Consider the following 18189-nt stretch of genomic DNA (forward strand, 5'->3'; position numbering starts at 1 on the left):
GCTTACATGCTAAAAAAAATAATATCTGGAGTCTTATGCCAACAGAGATGGTCCAGATGCACTTATCGACCTGCACTTGTAAATTACATATTCTTGCTAAAATCAATGCATTTAGCATGCCAAGCGTGAAAAAATACACAAATACTGGGCCAGACTCTTCTGTCAGGGCCACCCAAATCCCATTTCCTAATAATTTATGGCGGAACCAAGCTAGACACAAACCTTTGAGCGGAAGAGATGGAGTTACCAAAACACCCGGTGGTCCTGGATACCCGCGATCTCCAGGGTCCCCCTGAAATCATTCATTCAGACACTTTTCTTAGAAATATTAATATTTTTCTCATGTTGCCTGTAATTAAATATTAGAAGGACCAAGGGTGCATTCGTTTGAGAAATAAAGATTCTAGGCTGACCAGAAAAAAGAATGGTTCATAGAGATCTGGGAATAACAAAAGCATCCGACCTCCACCTACAAGCAGAAGTAAAGGATCACCTGGCAAAATTCTCACAAAAGAAAAAAAAAAAACCTCAAAAAGTTTTTTCATGCCCATAAACTAGATACTTCTGAAACCAGGAAGTTTCTTAGAAATACCATGACCATTCACGTTGAACTTGGCAGTCTGGTATAAATAGTCTATTCACCTACAAAATCTGAATCTACACCTTATTTTAGGTGGCCTTATTTAGGTGGCCCCACAGAGAGCTCTCCACAACTTCCTCTGATTTTAATTGGGATACTAGCTGATCCCCATGGAATTTTTGAAACTTTCATTATTATTCACGTTCAAAAGGTTGATTTCTCAAATGTAAAATATAAACATAACACGCATCGAGATAATATGTACAAAATTAACTCTGTTGCTTTCCAAACTTCTGTTTCTCAAGGATTCTTTCAAATATTTTTAAAAATAAATTAGTTAACATAAGGGATATAGAATTTTATCAGGCTATACTCAAATAAGCCTTTTATTTTTTTACCTTTGGGCCAAGAAATCCAAATGATCCAGGATCTCCAAACAGTCCTGGTTCCCCCTACAATGAAACACAAACATTCCTTTTTAAAAAAAAATGTGACTGGGTGACAAACTGTCTCACTCTTGTTTAATTTGAACGACACACGCTCACTGAGATTCTGTGCAAAGTCTTAACACTATTTTTGGATTGCTTCAGACAGTTTTGTGTGTTAGTTTTTTTGCACTTACAGCTAGATCATGCAATTCATAAAATAAACGTGTCTCCTTTTCCAGTTACTGTGTGCATACTTGCATGCCCTAGTACGACTTCTGAATGACACTGAATTGTACTTATGAATGAAAATATACTTATCATCTTTATAATCGTGTACATTTATTTACCTTTAATCCTGGAAAGCCTGGCAACCCATAGGAACCAGGATCACCCTAATAAATTCACAAAAATCAACACAAGCAGAATTAAATCAAAGTGCTTGAACCAGTTCAATGCATTATTTTTCACCTTAGGAAACTGCCTTCTGGATATTGAATCTTGGCTCTAAAGGCTGCTGAATAAAAGGAAATATGTATAAAACAGACTGCTTCTTTATAACATCAGCTATTTTAACTGATTTTTTAGTTTACTTTAAAAATGCATGTCCTTGTCAGTGTTTTAAATTAAGAACATACTTTTGTTGTTGTTGTTCTTGTGTTTTCACTCACTTAGTCTAATGATTGCACTGGGCTAAATATTTTTGGAATCATTGCAATATAATTTGTCTGGAGATTAATAGGTACTCTGTGCATTATCAGCAATAAAAATTATCATGGACGCCAACGTTGCCCCTTAACTACGGAATCTGGAGCCAGATAAACTCAATGCCCCTGCCCATAGGGGGTCTGGCCTCTATAGTGACTCTATCAGTGATGATCCATCCCATTGGTGGCATGTTTGAGGCCTGATGCTGTAGTTTTTTGTAGCTACTGCCCATAGATCAGTACCCTCTTTTGTCAAATAGGCTTAAATGAACGATTCCAAGCTGCTGAACCACGCAGGAAATGTCACAATCCTGTTCCTACCCACCAATTCTACCTTCTGCCCGCCTGGTTTACCTAAATGATGTCAACAGAAGGGACGTTTTGTTGAACATGTCGCTATTACATCATTTGTATCCCAAAATATATTGTTCCTGTTTGAGAAAACCTCCACTTTGAGTTCTTAGAAATGCTGATCTAGTTTTGTAAAAATAGGAGAGAGAAAGCCAACTCGCTGACGTTAGGGGCAGCAGGGATGGCATGAACCAGACTTACCCGTGGTCCTGAGAACCCAGGAACACCCTTCTCTCCTTTGGCCCCAAATCCAGGTTTTCCCTTAAAGAGATGACAACATTCAGAGGCATTCGAGCAGCAATATCTCAGCAACATGGCATTCAGAAACAAAATGAGATTTAAAAATTACTGCCGGCAGCTTAAAGGAAACAAGTACTTTAGAATAGATGCCCCACGGGATTATGATAAAATAGTGAAAACTTCTATTAACATACATTAGCATTTAAAGCAATGATAAAGATCCATGCAAAACATTGTTTTTCATGAATATAGCATACCATACAAATAAAAAAAAAGGTATTCCAATAAATTACCTTGGGTCCTGGCGGTCCTGGAGGTCCAGTTACACCAGGCATTCCTTTTATGCCCTAAAAATCACAATGAATATTTATCTGGTTTATTTGTACTATTTAACATACTGAATTCCATCTTTTTCAGAACTTACCCCTTTCAACAATCACTTTACTAACTTTCAAAATAAAGGATTATTCTTCAACTGTTGCTCAATAGCAATTAAGGTCCAGGAGCGTTCCTAAACCCGACACTATTCAGACCAGCTCTGTGTGAGAGGTGTCGTGTCGTGGGGCACAGGGGACGTGACCACCATGGAACCAGAGCAGCAGGTGCAAGCTGGGAGTGGAGCCATTGAGAGGAGTGGCTCATTTTGAGCAAGTTAGTGAAAGTTAACCCAGTAATTGAAAACTGACAACAGAATCTGCGTGTGGCGAGTGTAACATCCGTAAGTATCGCAGGCTGACAGGGGAAGTGATGTTTGCCAAACTTCTATTACGTGTCCACTTCTACATACCTGTTACCTTCTCAATGATCAAAACGTCAAGCCCATATGTAACATCTCAAGGACAACTGGACTTCCAGTGGCCCCTTCGGCCCATATACCAAAGACAGTATCAATGGGGCACTATATTCTGGAGGACATGTCACAATTTAGCAGCCCACACTAGGTCTGTGATGCAGCAATTGAATAAACTTGAGAACATGGGTAACTTTCCCAAGCCTCATTTTCCAAGTCTGTACAATGGGGCTAATGACAGTACTCATCTGCTAAGGTTGCTCTGGGATTGATGCCCTGATTCCTGGAGGCACTCAGCACTTTGTTGGCACAGGTACATGTTCAGAAAATGCTGGCTGTGACTACTTTATCAAGGCAACATATGGATTGGGAATTACCTTTTCTCCTTTATACAGACAAGAATCAGGTGGCTGTACCAATAAGGTGGGTCCAGGAGAACCTTGCTGGCCAACTTCACCCTTAAAAAAAAAGGAAGATAATAGGAATTTCATATTAACTTTATTTTGAAATATAATTTGAAACAAAGAAGAATTTCACCCATGTATTGTCATCTAATGCATACAGTCCTGTGTGTCATGAGTTTAAAACAAAAATCATGGCAAATACATCATGCAACTTAAAGTATTTATTGTTTTTCACCAGTAATAATACTGATCGTTAGAAATAAAATTAAAAAACAGAAACAAAAACAAAAACAAACTAGGGGCACCTGGGGGGGGCTCAGTCAACTGAGTGTCCAACTCTCGATCTCAGCCCAGGTCTTGATCTCAGGTTCGTGAGTTCAAGCCCTACATTGGGCTCCATGCTAGGCATGGAGCCTACTTAAAATAAAAAGAAAACTTAAAATTAAAATTAAAATTAAAAAAATTAAATTTAAAAATTTAAGCGATTCATAATCCTATCATCAGAGATCTCTATGAAAACTTTGGTATAGTTCTTTGTCGTGTGTGTGCTTATGAGTCTGTATCTGTACACATACCTTGGATAATGTACCTATGTACACACATGTATGTGATCAAATGATGTGTTAAATACAATTTAAAAGACAATCAGAATGCTATACAGAATATATAAACATAATTTAAAATACACACAATGGTTTATATTTTTATATTTTGTTACAGTTTCAAGTTTTAAAAGAGTTTTGTATTTTTCTTTTATAATAATATTTTTTGCACATTTTCCAATTATACTACAAATTCTTCAAAAACCTGATTTTTAGTGTGTACACAATAATCTACCGTAAGACTATACTACCATTTATTAAGCCATCCTACTCTAGTTAGATTTAGGTTATTTCTGATTCGTTTTCGATATGTTTAAGCTCTCTGTATAGAATAGTTAACCAAAAGTTGTCATTTATGTCATTAGAAATGTTATTCTCTTGGGAATAAAATGTCCCCTGAACTGGGTTTGCCATGATACAACCAAAAATTCTCACCCTTAATTAGCAGATAATTGTTTTTTTTTTTACTTATCTGAATATTTCTATTCATTCTGCACTTAGATATAGTTAAGACCAGATGATAGAGCTGGTCACCTGTGTTTGCAAACTAGGCCCATACTGACTGTCATTTTGGACAAGTTCCTTAAAAATCTGTCCTACCTAGCCTTTGTTTCCTTGATTCCTCTGAATCCACCTTCCTTCTCTGTGAACTGAGGGTTAGTTATAACACTGTCTACTTCAAAGTATTATTACTTTATTAAACAGACAATGCACATAAAATGCTTAGTACTTACTACACTGAGTGGAACAAAGATTCTCAAATACATAATTTTTAAGCCATTAATGTTTTTGTTAAGTGGGATTTGGGGAAGAAGAATACTATTTCCAATTTAAATGAAATAATAAAGCCAATAATTCAATCCCTACCTATAACTGGAAACTACAGAAGAACCAGGTTAGGGACCTAGGCTTATTTTTTTTTAATGTACCCTAATATTTGATGGTGTTGTTACAGCCGCTGCTCTGAAGCATTTATGTTATGTGCATAAATGATTAAACGAATGCAAAAATAATACATAAGCAAGGGAGTAACATGTTTTGGTAAATATAACCATGCTTACTCTTGCAATGTTTATTTATTTTTGAGACAGAGAGAGAGAGAAAGACACAGAGTGTGAGTCCAGGAGGGGCAGAGAGAGAGGGAGACAAAGAATTCGAAGCAGTTTCCAGGCTCCGAACTGTCAGCACAGAGCCCGACGCGGGGCTGGAACCCACGAACTGTGAGATCATGACTTGAGCCAAAGTCGGACGCTTGACTGAGCCACCCAGGTGCCCCTGTTGTATTGTTTTAATTGATCTTATACTTTAGTAACCTGTACTTTCTGATCCACATTATGTCATAGGCATGTCTGCACATCATGAAGTCTTCCAGTGTATTTTGGGCAATAGAGTCGTTTTGCTAAATGCCTGCACCATAACTTACCCAACCACACTGGGACTCCATGAGAGTGGGGATCAAGTCGGTCTTGCTAAAAATCCCCATATCCAGCACTGATCTTAGCCTGGCAGAGTAGACGCTCAATATCTACTTGCCCACAGTTGTGGCACGAGCTGCTTACCAACTGTTAGACATTCAGATTGTTTCCAGATGAGCTGCCATCTTAAAATACCTTTCTAAAGCTTATCTTTGGTGAGTTTCATGCTTCAGGAGAAAGGACTGTGGATGTGAGGGAGGAAGGGGTGAGGGACAGTGAGCATAGGTATGAGGCAGGAGAGAGTGGGAGACTGTGTCGCTAAATGCTTTTGGTTCCAGGTGTTTATATTTTTATTTATGTGTAGAGTTTAGGATTCTGAGGAAATTTGTGAAATTAAGCCAAGCAATATAGTAATTAAACAAACCATTACGCTGGATATGCTAAATTATCAGAAATGTTCAATCTCTTTTTGCTGGGGTAAAATGTGTCATATACATTAACTTGAATTTAGTGGTAAATTTTCCCAGGACTGTCATTTTACAGTCAAGGGTAACGGTGCCATAATAATTCAGCAAAAACAGCATCTCAGCCATAAAACTGGGCAGTGAACACGGTAACTGGATAATGAACACGATTTAAGTGACAATCAGAACAGCCTCCCCCTCCCCGCCGCCCCGGCAGCACATACATTTTAACGTCTGCTCCTCCGCGCAAAAGGGGATTCTTACCGGTTCTCCCATTTGCCCCTTCACTCCCACGCCAGGATTACCCTGGGAAAGAAAAGGAAAAAAAAAAAAAAAAAAAGGTAATTGCTTTTGAATATTTAAAAGGTAATTACAAGCAAGTAAGATTTCTGGTTAAGCAATTAAGTGAAGTTTATTAAATATTTGGGGAAGTCTAATAAGGGAAAGACATAATTCTGACAAATCTCGTGGTCACTAATCTCATTATATACGGACAGTCTCCATTTGTAGCATCTTACTCATGACCACCCACCTTCAAGCCTGGTCTCCCAGGATGGCCCGGAGCACCCTAAATCAAGGGCAAAAAGGCACAAATCAAGTATCAGTCACAGAAATCACAACGGGTCCGCGTTGGGCTGTCTCAAGATCCTCTTTAGGAAACCCTGAACTTTAAAACATGCTGCTGGTCTCCCCCTCCTGGCTGTTTCCTCCCATGGCTTGTTTCCCTGGAGGACCCTTGCTTCAAGGCTTCAAGACAAACTCACACCTGGTGGGCGGTGGGGGGGGGGGGGGGGGTATGCAGATTCATCAAGTGGTAACTTCTCAAACAACCCACCTGTGCCTACCCACCCCAAGGTTTCAATTTGCTTCTTTTTTTTTTTTTTTTGGCTTTTGCTTAATTTAAACATACAGGCTGGGTTTTCGAAGGGCCAGAATGAGCAGTGCTGTACTTACTGGTAAGCCAGGCTCTCCTGGATGTCCCATTGGGCCCGCTGGTCCTCTTGCACCCCTAGATCCCTAAACACGAGAACAATCAGTGCATTAGTTACTCAAATTCAAAATCATGGGTCACAGCAAGAGCTGCGTGTAATCCAAGGTGGATTAAAAACCTCCAAAGAAATCACAGTCCCGGACACATCTGCCCTATAGCAGGAGCATCTTCACAGCAGCTGACATGCCATTAAAAGGGCGCAGAGTGGGGCGCCTGGGGGGCTCAGTCGGTTAAGTGTTGGACTTTGGCTCAGGTCATGATCTCGTGGCTTGTGAGCTCGAGCCCCGCATCAGGCTCTGTGCTGACAGCTCGGAGCCTGGAGCCTGCTTCGGATTCTGTGTCTCCCTCTCTCTCTGCTCCTCCCCTGCTCACGCTCTGTCTCTGTCTCTGTCTCTCTCTCTCTCTATCCCAAAAAGAAATAAACGTTAAAAAAAAAAAAGGGCACAGAGCTGCATGACAGCAATAGTCTGGCAGGTGTGACCAACTCTTACATTTAGGATTAAATTAAGACCCAGAGATCAATCTACTTGTTTATAAATAAATCTTGCAATAGCAAAAGTAAAGAACAAAGAAAACTTATTACCAGATACTCCTAAATTCTATATATGTTATAAAACTGATATATGTCAAGATGCTTTTTAAAACATTCATATTAGCTAATAACAATGAATATTACACTATGACTGTATTTATACTCTTTAATATATTTTTAAGACATACCCTATCAGATCAATGTGAATAGAAATGCCCCTGATTCAAGATTAAGGTGATTCAGTCACAATTTTCTGCACCATGTACGTGATAGCATAATTCCACACAAATTCACAAGGAAGGGTTACAGCTGTGCATTCCTAGAAGTGTGGGGAGAGGCTCTATTCTCCCACCAACTCTGCCCATGTCAAATTATTTGCGAGCATGCAAGAAATCCCTGTCTCCAGGAGGATGAACTGGTATTTATGTTAACGGCAACATGAAGGTATCTCATTGATTACGTCAAACTGAGCCTGAAGGGTTATGAGGAAAGTAATGTGGGAAAGCAAGCCCGTCTACAGCTGAAAGTTGCCAAGCAAAATAAGAGGTTAATCCTTCGGAGGCATAATTGCTGTCAATCTTAATCTTGTGAACACTGATTGATTAACTGCAAAAAACTAATACAATCATTGATTTACAACTTCAGGAAGATAGGGGCGCCTGGGCGGCTCGGTTAAGCGTCTGACTTCAGCTTAGGTCATGATCTCACGATCCGTGAGTTCAAGCCCCACATCGGGCTATGTGCCGACAGCTCGGAGCCTGGAGCCCGTTTCGGATTCTGTGTCTCCTTCTCTCTCTGCCCCTCCCCTGCTCATGCTCTGTCTCTCTCTGTCTCAAAAATAAATAAAAACATTTTGAAAAATTAAAAAAAAAAACAACTTCAGGAAGATAAAGATGGGGCAAAAAATTAAATGCAATACACAGTTACTGATTCAGCAGGCAGAATGGTATAAAGCAAAGTCGTTTCCACCAACATGTATTATTTGGGTAGTCTAGAGGGACATGTACCTTCCCAAATATTAAGTGAATGTATGCACCTGAGTAAGGCCAAATGACCACTAAAAAACAGAAGACGAAGGTAAGCAGCAGCTTGTGGAGACTCCAGGACCGTTAGTTCACGGGCCTGGCACCTGCATGGTCACACAGGGCCACATGCCTGATATAACACTCTGCTGTCACCACCATGAAATTCTTAATAATTTTTGAACAGGGGATCAAAGCTCTCATTTTGCCCGGTGGGTTCTGCAAATTTTGCAGCCAGTCCTGCTAGGATACAAACAGTGTGGGAAGCAATAGAAGCAAACGGCTTGCTGGGGAGACTTACCGGCAAGCCAGGAGGTCCTGGGTCCCCTCTGTCACCCTGCAATAGTAACGATGCATTGCTTTAGAAGAGAGGCACCATTTTACCCAAACACATGTGATGCAAAGGGAGGAGAACACACAGGAATTATTTGGACTTTCTGTGCAGCCTGTTCAATTTTTCAGCGTGGACAAGACAACCGTGGAGGGCTCCACCCAGGGAACTTTCTGTGTCCATTCCCAGGCCCGGAATCGTGCTTCGATTCAGCCAAAACCAGACAAAGACTGCTGGAGTCATGATGACACAGAGTCAAGATGAGATTTTCATCTTTCCATTTACAATCTTAACTCTCAACTCAATGGTCCCATTTCATCACAGTTTAACAGTCTCTGGTCTAACTGCCAGAACTTGCCTCTTATAATGGACACCCTGCTCCTTTTTATCACCCTATAGGGATGGAAAGGGAATTCATGTGGAAATTCTCTCACACCTGCCTCTTGGTGGATCAACAGCTTAGTGGCTCTGCCCTGAGACTACACACTTTAAAAATGCAAAGAGTATATTTTATTGAATATAGCTTTTTTAATGCAAAATATATTATAAAGTATACATAAGATAACAGTTAACATTTTGGCCAATTTTAAGGGTACAGTTCTGTGGCATTAAGTATATTCACACTGTTGTGTAATCGTCTCTAGAACTTTTCATCTTGCTCGATGGAAACTGTAGCCATTCAATACATTCCCCTCCCCCGGCTCCTGGCAGGCACCATTCATTCTACTCTTGGTCTCTGTGAATCTGACTACTCTAGGAACCTCATTATAAGTGGAACCATACATTGTTTGTCCTTTTATGACTGGCTTATTTCACTTAGCTAATGACCTCAGGGTTCATTCCCCCTTGTAGCATGTGTCAGAATTCCTGTCCTTTTTAAGGCTGAATAATACTGCATTGTATGTAGAGATCACATTCCGTTTATCCATTCATCCAACGATGGGCCATTGGATTGCTTCCACCTTTTGGCTGTCATGAGTAATGCTGCTAGGGTGGGTGTACAAGTATCTGTTTGAGTCCCTGCCTTCATTTCGTTTGGGTATATACCTGGAAATGCAATTGCCGGATCATAAGGTAATTCTACATTTCAATTTATTGAGGAGCCCTTGTACTATTTTCCAGAGCAGCTACACATTTTCCATTCCCACCAGCCATACAGAAGAGTTCCACTTCTCCCCATAATAGTCAACACTTAAGATTTTCTGGGGTTTTTTAATGTTTTATTTATTTTCAAGAGTGAGAGAAGGACGGGGGGAAGGGGGAGGACAGAGGATCCAAAGCAGGCTCTGCGTTGACAGCAGAGAGACCGATGTGGGGCTTGAACTCATGAACCGTGAGCTCATGACCAAAGCCAAGGTTGGATGCTTCATCAACTGAGCCACCCAGGCACTTCAGGGTTTCTTTTTGTTTTTGTTCTCATTTTTTAAATAACCATCCAAATGGCTGTGAAGTGGCTATGGGCTCTTAAAAGTATTGTTTTGGGGCACGTGGGTGGCTCAGTTGGTTAAGCGTCCGACTTCAGCTTGGGTCATGATCTCACAGTTCGTGGGTTCCAGCCCCGCGTCAGGGTCTGTGCTGACAGCGCGGAGCCTGGAGCCTGCTTTGGATTCTGTGTCTCCCTCTGTCTCTCTCTGCCCTTCCCCTGCTCTCTCTCTCTCTCTCTCTCTGTTAATAAATAAACATTAATGTTTATAAATAAACATTAAAAATGTTTATAAATTTATAAACATTGCATTATAATGTTTATAAATTTATAAACATTAAAATTTTTTTTTAATTATTACAATAGATCATCAGTGCTGAGAAGACAGCAGGGCAGACCTTCACAAAGAAAAGGAAAATGAGGCTCAGAGAGTTTGAGGGGTTGCTCAAGATCACAGTGGCAGGAAAGGATCAGTTTATTCCTTCCTGGTGCCTAGAGTGACCCTCCTCTTGCTGCTAAGTTTCTTAACATATCATTTAAGCTATAAACAAAAGCATAGTTGTTGCCGTGTATAGGCTCAGAGGCTACAAACGAATAATGTGACCTCACTAAAGGAATCAGCATTCAGGTGTTGCCCATCCTGGGTGGCATGAAACTCAGGGTCTAATAGAAGAAACTTAAGTTTTACCTAAATGTCGTAGAATATTCTGAAGAGAAATGACCATGTCTTGGAAATGAACTGTATTTTCCTTCTTGACTTGTATCTACTGATCTGCTTAACTCATGCATGGTACTCATATTAGAGATATAGATGGTCATTCAAGAGTTTATTTCTGAAAGTTTGTATATCATTGTGTATGGAAACACAAAAGCATTTAATTTACCAAGGATAGTGCTGTAAAGTTTCCATAATTTTCAAGTTCAAGAGCAGTGATTCCTTTTATACCAGATAGCAGGTATTAACATTACAATATTTTCACTACAAATAAATCAGTGCTTCTCAACTAGGGTGACCTTTCCTCCCAGGGCACACTTGGTAATATCTGGAGATATTATTTAGTTGGAGGGATGCTACTGGCATCTAATGGGTAGAGGCCATAGATGCCGTTCAGCATCTTAGAATGCACGCAGTCAACACCCACAAGGAATGGTTATGTGGCCCCAGATGCCAGCAGTGCTAAGATTGAGAAACCCGGAAATAAGTGTCTCTGCTGCACTTTGCAAGAACGATTGGGAGGTACTGGAATTTTATAGCCTGAGCAATTAAAGCTAAGTGTCTTCACACAAGAAGTATGATGCCATCTACAGAGTCAGGGTAATGATTAAAAACAGTGTGCTTGGGGACATTTCAAAAGAGATATGTCCATGTGTTTCCTGGATGGGTTTACTTAGCGGAAAAATAATATTTTAAACTCACTATGATCATAAAACTTACCGGAATTCCTTTAATGGCACCTAAAATGAACACAGAATTTCCTTTTTCTCCATTTTCCCCAGGAAGGCCCTGAAAATAAAATATTCACTTAGGAGGGGGAAAAATCATATTACCGTTATAGTATTTTCTTTTGTTATGAAATATTACTCACCAGTAAAATACCATTATGGTCATGTTTCACTAGAGGACATTTCTTCATTATTGCTATCGTCCTAAGGTTCTCATACATATTTATTCAAAATTCAGTTAAGATCTATTAAAGAATCTCCAAAGAGAGTATCTATTAATATATTTATATTATACATATATCTTATAAATATATAATATATATAGGCTACATAGTATATAATAATATACATAGCCATTTACTAATTATTCAGCAGGAAAATTTCATTTTCCCTCAGACATAATAATGCAAATATATACTTCTTACAAGTAAACAATTTTGCAATTGTCGGTTAATAATTTAGGCACTAGAATTTAGGCCCTAGAATAAATTAGGCCCTAGAAAATCAGTTTCTTAACAACTGATTTTATCCATTTTAGTTGTCATATTCAAAATAGGGCCTCTGTAACTTTGTAAGATTAACTTTTAAAAACAGAACATCTTCCTTTTAGAAGGTTTCTGTAGGTAGCTGCAAGTTTATGTAGAGTATTTTTAAAAAGTGAATGAAAAAATTCAATGTATTCTCTTTTCCCAAAGTTTTCCTACTGAATATCTTAATATATCTTAATTTGGTAACCACATAAGAATTATATCATTTATCAAGCTCCTACAAAGGACGTGCAGATTTCAAAGTTAATCCCTCCTAGAAAAGTCCTGACCTCGCTTCCAGTGGGAGAAACTTCAGGCTTTTGCGGTAAGTTACAGAAACCGTCTTCCCTGAGCATCCGATTGGCCTATACAGACAGTCCCTGCTTCACACAGTTTCAACAGGCACGAATTTTAGCTCCACAGTTAAGTGCAACAGCACCAGTCCTCCAACGAAAGGGTTCAAATTTCAGTTACCACCTCATATTGACCGACTAACTGCACGTTGACCGAGTAGTAGCAAATTGCAGCTACCTCATTGGTCCATAAATAGCTATAAGTAACAGGTGCGAATCATGATCCCTGGTCCCATCGTCCCTTTCAGTCTGTCAGTGATTGGTCACTGTACACCTGTTAGCATGCACGGGCGTATGCTCTTGTGCACACACACACCCACACACACACACACACACACACCAGCCAAATGTGCATTTGTGATGCCTCCTTATCTTCCAGTGATGAACCCAAATGACATTTCACGAAAACAGACCCCACTGGAAGAGGCTGTTGGCCGTCAAAGATGAAAGCAAAGTGAGCAAATGAAAAATGATAAAGCTGCAGAGAAATTCTGACAGAACGTAAGTAGAGTTAGAGAAGAAACAACTGAACGATCGTGGGAATGTGGACACTCCTGAGCCAGAGGGACTCCATGAAGACACAGGGATCAACACTAAAAAGGGAAATGGCTGAGACCAAAAGGTTGAAGATTTCCCGAGGAAATGGCACAGGCAGAAGACCCTAGTGGTGACGGGACTCTTCAATACAGTTCACAGCACCAGAAGCTGATCCAAATGCAGGAGAGAGTATGTCAACTCACCGAAGCACAGAAAATGTATTCACTTTATATCATAGGTTACATAAGGAGAGGAAGGCACCATTCAAAATACTCTTGGTAGTTTTTACAAAGAACTGAAACACTTCCATTTTCAATGTGTACATTTTAAATGACAATATACTAAATCAGTATTTGTTTTTTAAAATTTTCCTTGTGTACTCGTAACTAACATTAAGAGAGTTTTTAGTATCTTAACAGGACATATTGAAAGCCAGAGAACAACTGTCATTTTTCCCCCTTGGATGTTAAGGTTGCTTTATGTGGTGTCAGCGTGCACAGCCATTCTTAACATCTCACACCACTGGGCCAAGTGAGGACGGACTACAAATGAAATGGGTCAAAGGTAAGAAAGTTGCTTTGCAAAACCACTATTACGACATGCTCTGTACTGTGGTCACTACGCATGCTCTGTGAAAGCCAAAATCAAAAATTCCTCTTCTGAACGTTCATGGACACTCAGCAGAATGGGGTTTGACCCATCTGAAGATCTTAAGAAACATGCATTCACAAGACTGAACTTACGCCTTTGAAAACAAAGGGTGATTGAGAAGCGTAACTATGGAAGACGGTTGTTGTTCTCACTTGGCACTAAAGAAGGATGTGAATATGGAAATTGTTTATGAGTTCTGTATTCTACTCAGTTCCCCTAGAATTGGGAGGAAATGGAAAACTCGTGAACAGAAAGCAGGATGACTACAGTGGTGATAAGAAAACTTTTAAGAAGGAATCTTGGGAAATGGTATTTATAGGGAAGTGGAAATGCTGAAAAAGTCACAGAAAATCAGTTTTGAAAGGGCAAATCATCTCCTATCTTTACGTGAGAAGAAGGAAAAGAGAGAAAAAGAGAATATCAGGGGGATAAGAGGAAAGAGCAGTGCTTGCTAAAGTTATGTTTAAATAAAAGTCCAAATTTTAAAAATAAAAAAAGAATACCTAAAAGCAGTAAAGTTCCCTCAAGTGCTGGATATTGTCAACTGTTTCTGAACATCCATTCCAAATACCTTCCATTTAGCTTATCGCATTATGGGGATGAGAAAGCTAAAACTACATTTCCCAGACCGCTTTGCAGCTGGGATGTGACTTAGGGTCCATCCAGGCAATGTACTTATGAGATATGAAAGGCAGAAGTGAAGAAGACATCCTCTTCCTGGAACTGTTGTTACTGCCAAGCGGGAAAGGTTAGAAGCTTGAGTGGTTGTTTGCTGGTGTCTCGACATGGGGTGGGAGGCAGTGGTTATGTCCAGGAGCAGCCTCCTGACTCGTGGATCTCAGCTAAGTGTGAGCCCTTGAAATCATAGTCTTGCAGTGGCCCCTGCGTTCCACTCCTCCAGTCTTTCCAATACATGCCAAATTCCCTATATTGAATTCCTTCCTGTTGGAAATACCTAGAGGGTTTATGAATCTGCAGCGGACCCTGAAGGATAAACAATACAAGTTTTGCTAACTGACCTCCCTGCTCCTTCCCTTACTATCCATTCTCTGTCCAGCAGCCTGCAGCACCTTAACGGAACATCAATCAGCTCATACTGCTTCCTTCCTTATAATCCTCCAGTGCCTCCCGCAGTCTTCTAGGCCCAAGAGCTCTACGTCCTGCACACCTCTCCGTGCTCATCCTCCATTAACCCCCATCTGTTCGCCATGCTCCGGGCACACTTGTACTAATTCTGTTTCTTGAGCACATCAAGCATGTGCCCACTGTAGAGCCCTTCACTTAAGATTCCCTTTAGGATGAGCTGTGGGAGGTCTTACTGGGGGGCCTCTTGGGCCAGGAACTCCTCTTTCTCCTGGAAGCCCTGGATCACCTCTCGAGCCATTGTGCCCATGCATGCCAGGCTTGCCTCTGGATCCAGGAGGCCCCGGGTGCCCCTGTAAAAAACAAGATTGTAAGTGAAGTGTTTCTGCAAGAATACGGCAACACAAAGTTTACACAATGTGGGTACCCAAATTAAGGCATTTGTGACTCACGTGTTATTTAATTTGTAAAAACTTCCTTCCCACCCACAAGTACTGTGTAGCAGAGTAAAAATATATAGACACATTTTAATACAGCCCAGTTGAAATTAATTTAGTTTAGAATATTCTAAGAAATTTAGGAGAGCACCTTCCTTAAAATCTTTACAAATACTCTCTAATGGATTATAAAGCTTCTGAAATAACTCTTCCTTCTTTCATTTCATTTCCATATTAGAAATGAGAGTTTTAAGCCCACTTTTACTGTCAAAACTAACCAGCAAGTAAAAACTCGCATTGTGAGTATACATTTATTTCCAGAATATGGCAGGTATATATAGCTTATATTGTGGAATGTTTTTCTCGAATCTGTTTGAAAACCTTACTTTTCAAGTAAAGTCTTTTAGTCTCAAAGTTATTACACAAAACTGGAAGGTAAGCGCCTTTCCTTGTACTATCAAAAGAAAATAAAGAAGAGTTTGCCATATAAATATACGTGATTTTAAGGGTTTTGATGAGCTCTTTTTTTAAAAAAAAATGGAGAAAATTTAGGGATACGTACAGGTATGCCATCCAAACCTGGAAATCCAGGAACACCAGTTGGACCCTAAAATCCCAGACAACAAAACAAAGATATAAGAGGTATCAAAGCATTAGATTAACATATGGATTTACTTGAAAACATAAATAATGACATAATTTTTTAAAAGACTCTTAGCAGTCATTGTCACTTATTTTTTTGCATTAATGAATTTAAATGCCAACAATTAAAAAGCAACCTTTTGTACTTTTCTTTTTGTACTTAGGAAGCCAACTTAGCACCATCAATTCAAAGAAAATGTTCAATACCCTATAAGCCGGAAATTCAACTTCCCGGAGTCTGTCTATCCTAGAGAAATAAACTATTAAATGCAAGTGCAGGCGATTTACAGGATTGTTTCTGCACACTAGCATGACACAAAGTTGGGACAGGACCTCCAATTTACATCATATTGTAAAACATCATAAACCATAGTTTTATCTATATTAAGACATACTGTGCAGTATTTTTAAGAAAGTAAGTTTGATCTACACAAATTGATAAGGAATGACCTGTAAGCCATATGGCTGAGTACAAAAAAGAAAAGCTTAGCACAACAAATATGTCATTTACGTTTTTAAAAAGCCATGAAAGAATACAACCCTTCATTGGGTGCACTCGGGTATTTAAGTGCATAGAGAAGTCTAGAAAGGCATGCTCCTCTGGAAAGGAGTCAGGGAATGAGGGCTGATTATGGAAGAGGAGTTCAAACTTAATTTATTATTAGGTGCTAGTAGACAGTACTTGTGATTATAAAAAACCTGGCACAGTAGTGCCAGTAAGCGGTTAGTAAGAGTCCCTCACTTAAGAGAAGGCTTACCTTATCACCTTTGTCACCGGCTGCTCCAGGAGGGCCGCTGTCACCTCTCATCCCTTTCTCTCCTGGAATTCCAATGGGTCCTGGCAGTCCCAGGGGTCCAATAGGACCCTGTGGCCCTGGGAGTCCTGGTTGACCCTAAGAAGGAAGGTTTAAAAGGCAGAGGGATGGCTGATTTTTAAGTAGCATTTTCCAACACAAACACATGTTCACGTGAGCTAACAGAAGACTGGAATATTAGAGTTTGAGCAAATTCTAACAATAAAAGCACAAATGATCGATTAATTACAAAAATAAGAAAGAGGAACATTGCCTTTTTCTATCTGAATTTAAGCCATACAATACATTTTAATTATTCCATGTGTACACACACACACACACACACACACACACACACACACACACACAAACTAATCATAGTTCTTGTACTATTTTTATTCTGTCAGTGACAGTTATAAATCTTGAGCTTTTTAGCAAAGCAAGCAACTTGCAAAACAAAGCAAGAAAAGAAATCAAAGTCTCATTACCATTGTGTTAGTGGCACAAATTAAGAGTGGAGAAATCTGCCAGATCTTTTTAAAAATTTCATATGGTGAATGATTGTTCTGCCCCTTTAGTGAAAAACCTTTCTTCTTTTAGCCTCTTTTACCTAATATCTATTCTTAATTTGGAAGGAGGCTGTCCATGTCAACTTATATTTACGCAATCTGACTTTCCATGAATGAAAAGGTCGCCTCTTATTTTAGGTGAAGATGTTTCGTGAGCTCAGCTCTTCCCCCCGAACCCACAGTGGGAACATTTCCAGTACAAAGATGAGAAACCTTCTCCATTGTTGCCTGTCCCCCATTGCATTTAGATGACCTGATGCACCGAATGGACACTGAGTCACCGCCCACTAGAAGCAGTTGTGAGGCTCACAGCTCTTTGATCTGGAGTAGGAAGACTGACCTTGGAGGACCGCATGCGCTGCCCCCCACCCCCATGATATTGCTCCCTTCTCTGTCCCAGGCCCCCTTGTCTCTCTCCATAGTCCCTATACCCATGGTTCTCCTTAGGACTGAAATTGTAAATATCATGGGTTCAAATAGCCCCACTTATATGTCTCAGCACAGACTTTTCTAACTTTAACTTCCAGATGGTCGAGCATATCCAGATGCCTCCTTGACACCTTCTTGGATATAATGGTACCTCCGGCTTAAAAGAACAAAAAAATCTGAAATGGAATTCTTGCCTTTCCCCCAAAATGCAATCCTCTTTCAACCTTCCCCAACTACCTTATTAAAGCCCAGCCAGAATCCTGGAGTCATCCTTGACAGTCTTCTTTCTGTCACACCTACACTGAATCTATGATTAACGGTTATCATTTCACTTCCAAAACAGATCTGGAACTCATTTCTTCACAGTCCCCCTGTCTGCCACCAGAGAGCTCCTAAATTGCTCTCTTGCTTCCTCTTCCCTTCCCCCATGCCTCTCTCCACAGCACA

The 18189-nt window shown here is 40.0% G+C and overlaps 1 protein-coding gene across 1 annotated transcript in view; it reads right to left on the minus strand.

Moving 5' to 3' along the window:
• COL4A4 (collagen type IV alpha 4 chain) overlaps positions 1-18189 on the minus strand; it is a 95952-nt gene that overhangs the window by 34027 nt on the left and 43736 nt on the right. The window contains exons 6-19 of the mRNA XM_032594123.1: positions 16709-16843; positions 15871-15915; positions 15108-15224; positions 11713-11781; positions 8825-8860; positions 6933-6995; positions 6511-6546; positions 6243-6284; positions 3471-3551; positions 2597-2650; positions 2265-2324; positions 1356-1400; positions 979-1032; positions 223-292 (exon numbers count right to left, since the gene is read on the minus strand). Coding sequence (XP_032450014.1) covers positions 223-292; positions 979-1032; positions 1356-1400; positions 2265-2324; positions 2597-2650; positions 3471-3551; positions 6243-6284; positions 6511-6546; positions 6933-6995; positions 8825-8860; positions 11713-11781; positions 15108-15224; positions 15871-15915; positions 16709-16843 — 907 coding nt within the window. The remainder of the gene's footprint in view (positions 1-222; positions 293-978; positions 1033-1355; positions 1401-2264; positions 2325-2596; positions 2651-3470; positions 3552-6242; positions 6285-6510; positions 6547-6932; positions 6996-8824; positions 8861-11712; positions 11782-15107; positions 15225-15870; positions 15916-16708; positions 16844-18189) is intronic.

The sequence above is a fragment of the Lynx canadensis genome, chromosome C1 (assembly GCF_007474595.2).
Source record: "Lynx canadensis isolate LIC74 chromosome C1, mLynCan4.pri.v2, whole genome shotgun sequence".
NCBI lineage: Eukaryota > Metazoa > Chordata > Mammalia > Carnivora > Felidae > Lynx > Lynx canadensis.